This window comes from Dasypus novemcinctus, chromosome 21, assembly GCF_030445035.2.
Source record: "Dasypus novemcinctus isolate mDasNov1 chromosome 21, mDasNov1.1.hap2, whole genome shotgun sequence".
Taxonomy (NCBI): domain Eukaryota; kingdom Metazoa; phylum Chordata; class Mammalia; order Cingulata; family Dasypodidae; genus Dasypus; species Dasypus novemcinctus.
In genome coordinates this window covers 45,270,927-45,286,793 of record NC_080693.1, presented here as the reverse complement: position 1 = coordinate 45,286,793, position 15,867 = coordinate 45,270,927, and the positions used below count along the sequence as shown (strand labels likewise).

At 34.3% G+C, this 15,867-nt stretch overlaps 1 protein-coding gene across 2 annotated transcripts in view; it reads left to right on the top strand.

Annotated features, from left to right (window-relative positions):
- Positions 1-15,867, top strand: part of MED13 (mediator complex subunit 13) — a 99,819-nt gene that overhangs the window by 35,025 nt on the left and 48,927 nt on the right. For both annotated transcript variants that reach the window (XM_058283879.2, XM_058283878.2), the window contains exons 6-9: positions 1,287-1,481; positions 2,018-2,180; positions 2,361-2,471; positions 7,316-7,996. In XM_058283879.2, the coding sequence (XP_058139862.1) occupies positions 1,287-1,481; positions 2,018-2,180; positions 2,361-2,471; positions 7,316-7,996 (1,150 nt within the window). The remainder of the gene's footprint in view (positions 1-1,286; positions 1,482-2,017; positions 2,181-2,360; positions 2,472-7,315; positions 7,997-15,867) is intronic.

Below are 15,867 nucleotides of genomic sequence, written 5' to 3'. Positions count from 1 at the left end.
ATTTATCTTTTTTTTCCCACAACCTAATTTAAAGGAGTACCCACTAGCTGGGATATGCTGTTCTTATAATATGAAGAGCAGAGGAATAATAGGGAGCAAGCCTAACCATGTTAGTGTATTTAAAGCTTCTGTTGGAATGCGGTGAATATCACATCTGCTTATATTCCATTATGTGAAACTATTCACATGGCCAAGGGCGAAGTCATTGAAGCAGAAAAATATATTTCAATTAGAGGGACGAATGCTGTAGATAAGAAGAAAGTAAATAATTGTGAAAGAATAATATTCAGAGGCTGGAAAGTTGACAGCCTAAGTAATACAGTGTTTTAATGTTTGGTAAAACTGTTTCCTCTGCTAACTTAAAAGGCAGAAAATGTACTTAAAGAACTTGGGATTTTGCTCTGCTCTGCCCAGGTCAGCTCTATTCAGATTGACTGTGTTCTATGTGTCTTCTCATTCAGGGAGTTAGATTATAACAAGGTAGGCCAAATCTGGGACATGCTTATTTCATGGCAGAGGGCAGATGTAAGAGGCTGCACTGAGCGTGCTAGCACATTTAAAGCTCCTGGTAGGATGTAGCATATGTCATGCACTACATTCCAGGTGAGTCACAGAGACCTGATAATGGGGTGAAGATGTATACACTAGAGACATGATAGGCATGGGAATTGTATAAATAGCAGATGATTGGAATTAGAATCCATAACACTATTTGATGGACTCTTATGGTAATGTTATATATGAAAATTACCTTATTTAGATTAATTTTGTTTTGTTTAGTAAAAAGATTACTAATGTTCAATTTTATTGAACACATTAGTACCAGTACAGTTGGGACAGAAACAAAAACATAGCACAAACATTTATTAGTCTTTTAAAATAGAAACATCTGAAGAAGAAAATAGAAAATGGTCCATAGTTCTAGTATCCAGATTACCTTTGTCAAACTTTTAAAATAAATTTGAAATAGTAATACACATTCATAATTAGAAAATCAAAAATGAAAAGAAAAAGCTGCTTTCTTTTATATCTCTTACCAAAGGTAATCACTACTTATAACTTCTTGTGATTTCTTCTAGAAAAATATTTTGCAAAAAGAACACATACTTATAAAAATGTATTTTTATTTACACAGATATGATCATATTATATCTACTTTTCCATAATAATACACTTTGAATGAAAGTACTTCTGCTGCAGCCACACAGTAATTGACTTTACTGTCTCTCTCTCTTTCTCTCCCTTTTTTTTTTTTTGGTTGGTGGTGGTGGTGGTGTTGCTTTCAGCTGGTGTCCGAATGATCTATCCAGCATGTTTTGTTCTAGTCCCCCAGTCAGACATTCCTACCCCTAGCTCTGTGGGATCATCTCATTGTTCAGCTTCTTGCTTGGGTGTCCATCAAGTGCCTCCTTCCACAAGAGATCCTGCTATGTCTTCAGTTACTCTCACACCACCTACATCTCCTGAGGAAGTCCAAACAGGTATTATACTAATTTGTTCTGTCATCTCTGACGATAAATTTGTTATTTTGTGTACAATATCCTCTTTAAAAATAGTTTATTTTGTGATTATTTCAAACTTATTTAAAAGTTGCAAGTGCAGTACAAAGAGCTCCCACATCCAGGTTCCCAAACTATTAATTTTCTTTATCCCTCTCTTTATATGTGTACATTTATTATCATTGATCTTTTTCTGTGCCATATGAAAACAAACTGCAGACATGATGCCCCATAACCCCTAAATACTCCAGTTTATTTCTCAAAATTAATGTCGTGCTCCTCTAAGTCACAGAAAAAACACTGATGATATAATACTACCATCACATACCCTTATCCAATCTTTTTCTATATTCTAAGTAAAGTACCATGCATTTGTCTCAAATGTAAGTAAGCTTACCAGATAGCTGGATAAAGTTGTAATACAAATTAGTAATTTAAAAAATTAAAAAAACAACCCAAACTTTACTTTAAACCTGTCTTTATTCTCCTACAGTCTATTTGTTTTTGTTTGTTTTCAGTTGATCCTCAGTCTGCACAGAAGTGGATCAAATTTTCTTCTGTATCTGATGGATTCAACTCTGATAGTACTAGTCACCATGGTGGAAAAATACCCAGAAAATTAGCAAATCATGTGGTGGATAGAGTTTGGCAAGAATGCAATATGAACAGAACACAGAACAAGTACGTATTTTCATTTTCAAGTTTAAAACTTACATGTTGATAATTACTTATAATTAGGTATTTAAAGTATAAGTCATTTGAATGACTTTTTAAATAGTATTTTAATTTGAATTTTAATGTTTAATTCACACTAACAAAAATTTTATGCATTCTAAAGAATTTAATAATTTCACATCTTAGGAGGAAATACTCAGCTTCATCAGGAAGTCTGTGTGAAGAAGAGACACCTAATAAAATTGCATCCTGGGATTTTGTTGAAGCCACACAAAGAACAAATTGCAGCTGTTTGAGGTAGTTTTTTTTTTCCTCCACTTAATATCTATGTATATGTATGTGTTTTTTGTGCTATCCAATACTTTTATGCCCAGATAGTTTGAGGTAGCTTGCATAAACATAGTATGTTAAGATTTTTTTTCAAATGATTAAAAAAGGAAATTCAATGATTTGAAGCTGATTGTAGAAGTATATACAAATGTATACCTTGAGTTTTGCACAGTTATCAGAGATGGACTGTGAAAACTTAGTTTCCTAGCAGCCAAATAAAATAGAGTTTTATATAGGTATATGATATACACAGTATTTTTATAGTTAATATAGTAATATATTAACTATAGACATATTCCTTTGGGAAAGTTGAAATGCTGAAATAAGATTCAGTAAATACGATTCTACAAGGGACCAAAGCTGAACTACCAAAATCCAAACTTCTTAATGGACTGTTTTAGTTGAAAGATTCATAGAATGGATGAACTTGTACTTCTTTCAGGCATTTGTATATATTTCATATATTGGGGTCTTTTGATGAAATGATTTGATTATCAGAGGCTTCAAGATGTTGCCTAGAGTTGGTTATTTTATGCTGCAGATTAAAGGGATACTATATGCTTTTATAGCCAAATGAGCAAATAATGGCCTTGACATCCCTAACCAGGGCTTGTAACTGAATAGTTGGCCACCCTTCTTCCTTATGGATGTGAACCAAAGGAGTGGAATGCCTGAAGGTTAGGGCCAAGATTTTCCTTACATTGGCTCTGTTTGCTTGAGTGCAGTGACAGACTCTGAAGTGTTCTAGTGTGTTTTTTGCATAGATTAATGTTCTTACTTAAAATCTTTAGATTTAAGAAAGTATAATTTTTAAAAATCTGACATCCTTTTGGAAAACTTGCCTCTAATGTTGATAGATAAAAATATGGGTAGATTGCCTCCTATTTAACAGTTTAAAATTGTTAAAAACTATACCTAGTCTTGAAGTGCAGGATGGTCTAAGACCAGGGTTTGGCATATTGTGACTCATGGCCAGATATGGCCAGCCACCTCTTTTGGCCTGCATTAAGTAATTGAAAAAAAACATCAAAAGAAGAATATTTTGTGATGTGAAAATTATGTGAAATTCAAATCTTAGTCCACAGTAAGGATTATTAGAACATAGCCACATCCATTCATTTACATGTTGTCAGTAACTGTTTATCCCTACAACAGTAGGCAGGGTTGAATAGTTGGCAATAGACTGGCCTGCAGAGCCTAAAATATTTACTCTCTGGTCTTAAGTTTAAATTCTTGTCCTCAAAGCTGGACTTTTATTTTTAAAAATTCTTTTTCATATTTCCAGAAATTCCTTCCAGGCATGTGGAGATTTGGTACACTGAAATTTTGTAATATAATCTCTATATTTAAAGACTTATTTTACTAAATAGACATTGTTTCTAGTTGTTTACTGTTTCCCTTTTTTTTAACCTCTGTTGCATTTTGTAGTTCAGGTCCCCTCCCCCCATCCCAGTCCAGTTCACTTACTCAGTTCTTAAATGAGAGTTCCAGCAGACTTTGAGTCACCAAGCAAATGTGTGTGCATCCTTTCCTGCCATAGTATAAAGGAGATAGGGTACACATTGATAACCAGCTGCTAGTTAGTCACTAGTTTGTTCTCAGATCTATTCCTGTCTTTTCCCTGCTCTGCTCTGTATTGCAGGAAATTACATTTCCTAGGTTCCCTTGCTTTCTGAGTTTTGGATTATGGAAGGCACTAACAGAAGAGCTGAGGGTAAGAGGAAAGAAGCGAGGTTATTCCACCACTACCCCCCCCCCCCTTTTTTTTTTTAACAACTCCAGGAACTTGTCAGCTCCCTGGTGTCACACTGATAGCCCCTTCCTTGATGTTCCTCATTACCACTGAGCAGATTTGCTATGGTTCTAGCACCCAAGCTTCTGGGATCTGGTGCTGCAACCACTTCATCTTATTATCATTTCAGTCATAGAGGTCATGTTAGCTCCCTGCTTTTATTAATCTCTGGATCGCCTCACCTTCCTTTGTTTGTGTAATGGAGTCTTATAGTAAATTTCACTTGTTTGAGAGACAGGGCTGGATCCTGATTGATACATTGACTTTTCTTAAAAATTTTTTATAATTATACAAGCAATTTGAATGAGTACATTCTCATTTTAACAAATTTAAATTATACAAATAAAGCTGAAGATATCTCTTGGTAAGTCTCTATACCTCCTCAAACCCCTCCTGACTATCCCTCTTGCCTGCCATTCATGTATTAGCCTTTCACACTTTTTTCTGTTATTTTGTATATGTGGGTTGTTTTCCCCCAGACTTGTAAATGATGTCACTTTGATATATTTGGCAAATTTTTTTTTTTTTTTTTTAAGTTTTTTACTTAATGTGCCTTAGCTCTTCCCACATTAGTTACCATGCATTAATTGCTTTCAACTTCTTGGTATTCCACTGAATGGAAGTACCATAGTTTATTTAATCATACTAGGTTTGGTGGATATATGGGTTGTTTCCAAAGGTTTTTTTGTCTTGTTTATGCTTCTAAAAAATTATATTGTAGTCACTCAGTTATTTATTAAATTTGAGTGATAATAAAGAAGAAACTAAAACTAGGTAGGTGATGTGATAGAGTTGATGGGAGAGAGGGCTATTAAATACTTGTGACCTTCGAAGAGATTCTACCAATTTTACTTCCACTTTTTGTATATAAAATTGCTGGTTTTCATTGTGCTTCCACTGATTTGGAAACTGTCATTAAAATTTTTATTACAACAAATTGAAAGAGCATAAATTTATTTTAATTTGTGTGTTTCAGTTAATAAGCTTGAATATTGCAAATTTATCGATACTATGTTTTAGTTTGTGATAGAGTGTTCTTAAGAAAATTAGCACTTAAAAGTAAGCTAAATAAATAAAAAGCAGTATGATAAAGTTCAAAGGATACTGTGATGTTAGGAACTTAAAGTCCAATAGGAAAAAGAGTCTAAAGAAATCACTGTTGGATTGCGCTTTAAAGACAATTCCTCTTCTAGAATGATTCCCCTGCGTGGTTGAGTTCTAGTGTGAAATTCAGTTGCCTTAGGGGCAAGTTAGTTTTTTCTAAAGAAACCTACTTTTTAGAAAAAGGTCTATAGGCAAGAAAAAGACCATGATTTAAAAGAACACTGCTCTTATCATATGGCTCCAATTAATAGTTTCTTACCCTTATTAGCTGAGCAAGTGAATGTATGTCTGTTTACTTTTCACTTCCCCTGTATACTTTGAATATAACCAAATATAGTTCACATCAGATTAATAGAAATCCTTTCCCTCTTTAGTGCCTTGCATATAGACCAATTCTCAAACGTTTCAGTCTTATAACTCATTTTATTTACATAAAAATTATTGAGGACTCTGAAGGGCTTTTGTGGGTTATATCTACTTATAGGTTATTTTAGAGAAATTTTAAAGCATTTCTTGATTTGAAAACAAAAACAATAAATTCAATACATATTATCATGGATAACATATTTTTATAAAAATCAACTCTATTTTCCAAAACAAAAAAGTTAGAGTGGTAGCATTGTTTTACAGTTTTGCAGATAGCTTTTATGTTGAGCTTAATAGAAGAGATCTAAATCCTCATATCTGCTTCTACATTCAATCTATTGCAGTATGCTGTTTTGATTGAAGTATATGAAGAAAATCCAGCCCCACATAGCTATGCAGTAGCTGTTGAGATAATCATATGGTTTTCTCCTTTATTCTGGTACTGTGATAAATAATTTTTTGGACTTTTTTTTTTTTTTAATGTTAAACCTTGCATTCCTGGGACAAACCCCATACGGTCTTTTATTTATGTTTGTGAAGCATATAGATCTATAGTTTTATTTTCTTACAATGACTTTGATTTGGGTATCCGAATAATGGTGATTTTTTTCCTGTGTCCTTTTGACACAACTCTATTTTCTTTTATATCTTTAATGCTTTCTGGCACAATAAGATGTCCTAGGTTCTGTACAAAAGGGTGTTTAATCATCTTCCTTCCACAGGTCCTTTGAAAAAGTCCCTGCAATGCTTTTTATACTCTTTGGGGTAGATTGTATTTAACAAAATAAATATGAAAAGAAAACTTAAAATCTAATGAATATCAAATGCTTAAACCCCATAGCCCATCACATTTTTTTCTAATTTCTTAGTTTAAAATTACGTTTTTGCATCAATATCAGGGAATTTGGAAATCTCGAAGTGCACAGTATTTTCACTACACTGAAAGAAATCTTAAATTGTGGATAAAATTACTAGATTTTTAAGTATAATTTTATATACTTCAGTGTAGAAATGCTTCAAAGTATGGGGAAAAATTCTTTTAAGTATTTTCTCTTCTTTCCCTTTTCCAGTCAGCTGATTCTTTGTGTAATGCTAAGCCTTGGAAGAAGGTGGGTATGGTGTGGTACCATAATTAAATCCAGTGCTTTCCACATTTGATATAATTTTATTCCAGGAGAGTAGGTGATTGAGCTCAGCCACGCCATTCATTTATAACAATTAATACTGAAACATCAGGTACACTTCAACCCTTTTCTTTTTAATACCTTTTTTATCTTGAAATAACTAGAGTCATCTCTGTGAGATATTTAGTTTATATAAGGTAGACAATCTTTAACTGTTTACATAGCTATTAAATACGCATGAGAAAATTGGTTTTTAAACTTTAGGTCACTGAACAAAGTAATTTTTTCCCATGTAAATTCACATCATTTTACTTTTAGGATGATATGTGGGGAAAAATGAGATCTGAAATGTTTAATAGTGTTAGCAGTATACTTTGCTATATTAGAGATATTGTAAATCTTAAATTTTTCTTTTAACTTTTTAGACACAAAAATCTCAAACCAAGAAATCCTGGACAACAAGGACAGGCACCATCATTAGGTCAGCAACAAGTACTTCCTAAGCACAAGACCAATGAGAAACAAGAAAAGAGTGAAAAACCACAGAAACGCCCTTTGACTCCTTTTCACCATCGTGTATCTATTAGTGATGATGTTGGCATGGACACAGATTCAGCCAGCCAAAGACTTGTGATCTCTGCTCCAGACAGTCAAGTGAGATTTTCAAACATCCGAACTAATGATGTAGCAAAGACGCCTCAGATGCACAGCACTGAAATGGCAAATTCACCTCAACCACCCCCACTTAGTCCTCACCCATGTGATGTGGTTGATGAAGGAGTGAGTAAAACACCTTCAACTCCTCAGAGTCAACATTTTTATCAAATGCCAACGCCAGATCCCTTGGTTCCTTCTAAACCAATGGAAGATAGGATAGACAGCTTGTCTCAGTCTTTCCCAGCTCAATTCCAGGAAACTGTAGAACCTACAGTGTATATTGGTACAGCAGTAAACTTGGAAGAAGATGAAGCTAATATAGCCTGGAAGTATTACAAGGTCCCAAAGAAAAAAGATGTAGAGTTTTTACCACCTCAACTTCCAAGTGATAAATTCAAGGATGATCCAGTTGGACCTTTTGGACAGGAAAGTGTAACATCAGTTACAGAGTATGTATGTTTTTAATAGTCACTATTATAATTTAAGGGTGGAAATGATGTAAATTCTTATTAATACCAGGACCCCAGAATTGGTTTCAGGATAGGATTTATAATAATAAATCCTTTGAGTATTAATTTTGCACAGTTTCACTGCATTTTTTCCTCGTGGAACCTGTCTATTATGAAATATTTTAGCTCTTAAAAAAAAGTGGAGAAAATAATATGTATACACTTAGGTGTCCATCAAGCAACTTAGAAGGAAAAAACTTATATATATGATTAGAACTCTTCTCTACTATTTTCCTTCCTCCATTTTTCTCCTGTCTTAAATTTGGTATTTATCATTCCTATATATGTTTTTATGTGTGTAGCACTGGTTAATTCATTTTGATTGTTTTGTTATTTCTTTGTTATGAATATACCATCATTTATTTACTCTTTTGAAGATGGGCATTTTGTCTGTTTTCAGTTTTTCACAATTACAAACAATGTAGCAGAGAACTTTTTGGTACACATTTCCTTGTGTACTTATACACAGATTTCTCTAGGAATATATCTAAAAGTGGAATTGCTAGTCCATGGGGAATGTCTGTTTTTAACATTAAGAGTTATTGCTAAGTTGCTCTCCAAGCTATACCAGTTTACATCCTCACCAAACAGCAGAGCCTAAGAATCGCTGTTGGTCACATTTTCCTCAATACTTGCTATTAATGAGATTTTTAACTTTGCTAATCTACATGCAAAACAGCATCTTGTTTTAATATGTGTTTTTCAGATTCCTAATGAAGTTAAACATCTCTTTAAACATTTAGTGGACATTTAGATTCCCTCTTCTGTGAATTGCCTGTTCATCATATATTTTAGTCCATTTTTCTTTTCCTGTTCCCCGCCCCCCATTTATTCTTTGCATATTCTAGAAGTTAATCCTGCTTTAGTTATATGTGCTACAGATATCTTCCTCTAGTCTGTAATTTGCCTTCTTTGTCCACTTTATTTTATGGCATACTTTGGGCAGAATTGGGCTCTTTTCAGGTTTCTCTTTACTTTCTAAGTTCTGATTATATTTACAGTCTGATAAGCCTGTGTTTCTAAAAAGTGAAAATCAACCAACAAAACACCATTGTATTCATTAGAACTGTCTATTCATGCATGTCAATGAATTCAGTATTGCTTAAAGGTCAAATGATGCCTTATACTTTATTTGCCTAAAAGGGCACATTTTCCATTATTGGTGTATATGTGTGTTTTTCTATTAATATCTCCCCGCTTCTAACTCGTTTTAATTTTTTATGTGGAATTGATTACTTTCTTCTTGAGGGATTCTGTTCTAATGTGAACCAATTGCTTTCTAGATTTGTTTTCCTACTCTCTTTCTAGGATTTCAATTCAATATAACCAGCATCTTTTTTTCGTTTTGTTAGAGTACATCTTCAGCTTCCTCAGAAAGGGTATGTGGGAGATAAACTTGACAGCCTTGCCTATCTGAAAATGATTTGATATTTGCCCTCATGCTTGGATTGCCAATTTGTCTGTGCATTGAATTCTTAGTTGAAAATCATTTTCCCTCAGAACTCTTGAGACATTGCTTTACTGTATCTAGTGCTTCCAGTGGAATGCTTAATACCAATCTCATTCTCTCACTTCTGTGTGTGTGTATGTGTGTGTGTGCATGATCTGTTATCCCCATGAAGCTTTTAGAATCTTCTTTTTAGCCTTAGAAATGTGAAGTTTCAAAATAATATATGTAATATAGTGATCTTACCTCAGTCCTTGAACCTGGGTACTTAAAGGGCTCATTCAATTTGAAGTCTTTTGCATCTGGCCACTGGGAAATATCTTCTGATCTTTTCCATTTTCTTTGACACTTCTGTGATTCATGTATTTTTTCTCATTTTTCATCTATCTTTTTTATTCTCTTTCCTAGGGGGAACTCCTTAACTTTCTTCTAGCCCTTCCCCCCAGTAATGTCCTTTGGAGCATTTTCTTCTCCATTATTATATATATATAGACACAATCCAAGATCATGTTTATCTTCTTTGGAGGAATTTCTGTTCAAGTCTTTTGCCAATTTCTTAAAAATCAGGTTGTCTGTCTTGTTGAGTTGTGGAAGTTCTTTATATATGCTAAATATTAAACCCTTATCAGGCATATATGGCTTCCAGATATTTTCTCTTCTAGCCCTTCCTTGAATTTTTTATTTTTGTTTCTCATGTTTTTTCTTTCTAAGCTGTTCTTTTTTAAATGGCATCTTCTTCTTGTTCAGTGTTCTATGAATATTTTTTTCAGAAATTTCTTGCTTTATTTTGGTCTCTCTGTTTACTATGCTGATTTTCATCATATTTCTGTTGTTATTTATCCATACACATTTTAGCTTGTGGAATAGATAGGTGATTGGAAATTTTATGTGTATGGGTGGAGTTTGTTGATTGTCAGGCTTTACTTGTTTTTTTTTCCCCCCAACAAATACTTTAATATATAATATGTATCAGTGCCACTTTGCTTTATGATAAATGGAGGGAATGGTGGGGAGAAGACATCCCTCAAATGCCATAATGAAGAGGATGTCAGATCCTGGTTTTCACCAGGGAGTTTATTTTCCTTAGGAAAGGAACTCTTCCTGCCCCTCATTTTTAGGCTTTTTCTCAGTTCTGTACTGATTGAGGTTCGGATTGCCTTCTGTTTCCTAGGAGGTTTGGCTCTCCTGGTGTCTGTATTATTTGGCATATTGCCTCCTCTTGCCTATTCTAGGATGTGAATTTTTCCTGCTATTTTTCATCTGCTTTTGAGCTTCCCTAAGACTTATTAAAATGTCTGGTCCATTTATAGTCTCTCTTTTATTTCCCTGCTATTAGAGGTTTTCTCTCATTTTAAATTTCTTTATTATCTTAGACAAATCCATATGCTCCATTAGCACCTTGAGTCCAATAGTATTCAAGTATGATTTTTTTTAAAATTAAAATTAATCTGAATTTGAAATTTAGGGATTTCGGGACACCCTTATGAACATGATGGTGGAAGACAACTTCAGTGGGTATGTTGGGGAAAAAATGATATCTTGGAAACAAGCCTTAAAAGATCTTAATCTTATCTCTGCTGAATGTAATATTAAAAACTACGCCAGCTTCAGCTCTTACCTGAAACTACTGTTGGTCTTCTTGATGCTACACTTTTCCTCTTTTCTACACAGAAGTCAGAGTGGTCATTGTGGGTTAAATAATGTTACCCATTTGCTCAAAACTCTGTTAGCTTCCCTTCGCACTTAGTTTAAAATCCAAAGCCAGGGGAGCAGTTATAGCCTAGTGGTTCCCATATAGGAAGCCCCAGATTCAATCCCTGGTACCTCCTAAAAAATATATAAAATAAATTCCAAACCCTTTTTCCTCAACTGTACGATGCAGTCTCCTGCCTAGCTAGCTCTCAACCCTTACTGCTTCTCTCCTATTAGCTGATATAGCCATACCAGCTTTCATGCTGTTCCTTTAAAAACCCAAACTCATTCTTCATGGTCTTTAGAATTGCATTACAGAGATGGGGGACAGTTCACTCTTATCACTCAGTCCTGCTCAGAAGTTACCTTCTCAGGGAGAATTTTCCTGAACATTCTATATAAACCATGGCCTCTCTTTACTCCCCAAATTACCAGCTATTCCGTACACGGTATTTTCTCCCTAGTATATATCATTATTTGGAATTACACTGTGTATTTGTTAATGGCCTTTCCCCTTGTAGAATGTAACTCTATGAGGGCACGAACTGTCTTGTTTGCTGCTGTATTTTTCTAACACACATTCAAACACACACATACTTAGAACAATCCCAGTCACATAAGAGACATTAATCAAACCTTTTGGTGAAAGAAATGATAGTAAAACCCCAGATTACTTTGTGATTTTAAAACTTGTTTTCTTTCTAGATTATATTTTATCATATAATGTTTGTAAAAAATATGGTAGTATGAATCTTTTTGGTTTTAAAAATTTCAAGAGTGAGCTTTTATGGGCTCATTATATTCAAAAGATCCAAGAATGCTAGCCATAATAACTAAGTATGTAGTCATACTGGCACTTTTTGTATGTTCATGAGCATCTATAAGTGAATTGAAATCCCTTAGAAGTTATTATAGCTTGACATTAGAATCTGTTCTAAAGTTATTTGATGTTTTTCTTAGTGAATAAGAATGAAGGGAAGAAGATAATGTAGTAGATCACATTCAGAGTAGAGGGAATAGGTCATGATTATATAAATTAAGGAAATAACATGTTCTTGGTAACCATTTTTTCTGCCACATAGAAACGGGGAAAAAATAAAAGGGGTTTTAATTCTATGTCTCATGTGACTATTGTTTCGGTTATTGTAGTTACTAAAATATGTGTTGTATCACAAATCCCATTTAGAAAAAAGCCGTGGTTTTATAGTATATTAGTAGATTAGAATATGGTAAATATCACAAAGTCAGCCATCAGAGGCTTAGCTGCTTATGAACTAAGAAACATTTATAGAATATAATGTTTATATACTTGGTAGGTTAGAAGTTTTTTGTTTTTGTCTGTATTTTAATCACCTGGAGGAATCTGTCCTTTTCCCGGAGTTACCATTCTAAGACAGTAATTCTCAACTATCAATGACTCGCCTGCCACCACCTTAACTTTCTCTCTCTCTGATATTTGGTAGTGTCTGGAGACATTTTTGCTTCCATACAACTGGAGGTGTGTTACTGGCAGCTGGTGGGTAGAGTCCAAGGATGGTGCTAAATATCCTATTCATAGGACTGTCCTCCATATCAGTTATCTGGACCAGAATTATCTGGTCCAAAAGGTACTCTAAGGTCATGAATAACTTTCATCAGTAACTTGAATTCTAGAATAATAGTTGTAGTTGTTTTTTTTTTAAAGATTTATTTATTTTTTTTATTTCTCCCATCCCCCCAGTTGTCTGTTCTCTGTGTCCATCCACTGTATGTTCTTCTGTGACCACTTCTAGCCTTATCAGCCGCACCGGGAATCTGTTTCTTTTTGTTGCGTCATTTTTTGTGTCAGCTCTCCATGTATTCGGTGCCATTCTTGGGCAGGCTGCACTCTTTCACGCTGGGTGACTCTCCTTACGGGGCGCACGCCTTGTGCGTGGGGCTCCCCTACGCGGGGGACACCCCTGCGTGGCACAGGACTCCTTGCGCGCATCAGCACTGCTCATGAGCCAGCTCCACACTGGTCAAGGAGGCCCAGGGTTTGAACCTCGGACCTCCCATGTGGTAGGCGGGCACCCTATCCATTGGGCCAATTCCGCTTCCCTAGAATAATAGTTGTTAAAGTGAATAGGCTAAATATGTTTACTGGTTACTTTCACTAGGGAGATCTTACATATTATTTTAGTCTCCCCAAACTACGGTAAAATACCCAGCATGGTCTACAGTGTTTGAATTATGCTAAAACAAAAGTGTTTTTTTTTCTTTTCCATTGTGAAAAAGCTTTTGTTGTAAGAACTTAATAATTTAGGTACCTGCTGTTAATATTGCTTGAGATAGGATATCGTGAGGATCAAAAGAATAGCCATTTTTTTAATGGCAAAACCAACTGACAAAATCAGATGAGGTTCCTGTCATAAAATAAACTCTAGGAATTATTACTATGCTCTCTTGATGACATTTAAACAAACTACTAAAATTCTTCATATAAGCACTCTATGGTTTTAAAGATATAATGTGATCAAATACTTTGCTAGTTGTAGAATAACCCTTTCAGAAGCCTAGTTTGTTTTATATAAATAAATTTGTGAAATCATATTACCCAGTTATAAAATACTCTTTCTCCATGCTTTGATTTTTTAAAAGTATATTTAAATGTGTAGCAGTTTATTTTAATGAAGTCAGTTAGAGGACTTTTGCAAGTTCTCTGCTTACTTTCTTCTTTGTTAAAGAAGGTTTTCTTTTTTAATTCATATTCTTCAAGGATTTATTTTCTTCATCAGTTTGAATAAAACTGACATTTCTTTTATAAGCAAGATGCTGTGAGGCACTATTTGGTATAAAAATTACTAAATTTTGTCCTAGTCTTGCATTGTAGTCTAGTGGAAAACAACATATTCGATTCTTTGATAGGGCATGTAAATAAATAAAACATAATAGGGGCACAGAGCAGAGAATAATTTAAATCCATTTATGAAGATTCAGAAACTTTATGAAGTTTGGTATGGACAGATTATAGGGGAGCTTCTTAGTTGTTTGGTGTGTCATGATGAGAAAAGAGAACCAAAAATTAGGTTATAGCTATATAATGGCCCTTGGAAAATATTATTTATAAATTTGTAGTTTATCATTGAGATGGTACAGCCTATTTTTCAAAAAAAATTTTTATTCCCCCCTCATTTTTATTCCCTCTTCATTTTGTACTTGCTGTCTGCTCTCTGTGTCCATTCACTGTATGCTCCCTATGTCTGCTCGTCTTCTCTTTAGGAGGCGCTGGGAACCAAACCTGGAACCTCCCATGTGGAAGAGGTGCTCAATCACTTCAGTCACCTCAGCTCCCTGCTTTGTTGTGTCTCTCATTGTCTTTCCCCTTATGCCTCCTTGTTGCATCATCTTGAGTCAGCTTGCCGCAACTGTCCATCGTGCCCGCTTGCTTTTTGCTCGTCTTCTGGAGGCAACAGGAACTGAACCTGGGACCTCCCGTATGATAGGCAGGAGCTCAGTCACTTGAGCTTCCCTATGGTAACAGAGTTTAGGAAAATAGGAAGTTTGGAAAAATTAACCAATTAATCTAATTGAAAGATTGGTTGGTTAGAATGAAGATATATATATGTGTGTGTGTATGTATCAAGGGAAATCAGTTTGGACATCTGTTTGAACAGCTCAGGACAAAGGATATAAGGGCCCTCACTAGGAAATTAGAAGGCATTTCTGGATGTTACAGATACTGTAGAGTAGACTAAAGAATTCTCAACTAGTTTAAGGTAGGGAGTAACAGAAGAGTTAACAGTGTATTTCATGAAATGGAAAGATGAGGAAGGCAGGTTTGAAGTCTTTTCTACTACCCCTTTAGGCTAAATCTCATCAAGCTTAGTTTTTACAATTGTTTTCTTTTATTAGTTTTTCAAAATAGAAGTAACTTAGGAAAGTTAGGTCTTGTAAATAGTAACGGCACATCCACTTAATAAAGTGAAGAAAGTCTTTATAGGCTGATATGGAAAGATTTCTAGATGATTTAGGAACAAGACACATGATAATTACACACACATATGGTGATATGTGCATTGTTTCTTTTTCTTCCCACCCTAATTAAGTAATATAAACACTTAATTCATGTTATCTTGAAAGAGAAGAATTAGAAAACTTATTTTATCAGTTATATCTTTCTGTATTATATGACTTCCTTTTTGAATAAAAATATTCCTTTCATGAATATAATACATGTACATTGTGACAATGTGAATTCATCTTAGATTCTATCAGGCATTTGGTATATTGCATCTGAAGCTTAGGAGAGGAAATAATAACCAAGTTAGGGCAGATACAGAATGCAAGGAAGGGCAAAACTGCATTACTAGAAATAAATTGTTTCTTTGAAAGAGTTGAATTTCATAGGTGTATGCCTTCATAAATAATTATGGTTAATAGAACTTTGTGTTTTATTTATGTTATGTGAAAATCCAATTTCTTTTTAGTATAAAATAATGAAGTTTTCCATTTATTGATGTTGAAGGGTGGCAGTATGCTTCTACAATAGGTGGATAAACCAAGGAAAACATATTAACACAGTTTAGATGGTGATGGCTACCCAACTAGTACAGAGTGATAAAGTTCATCTGTTTCTATCTCCCATATTCATAGACTTCCATGTGTACCAATTTATGCCCAGTTTTTCATGAGCTACTTTAAAGCAAAATTT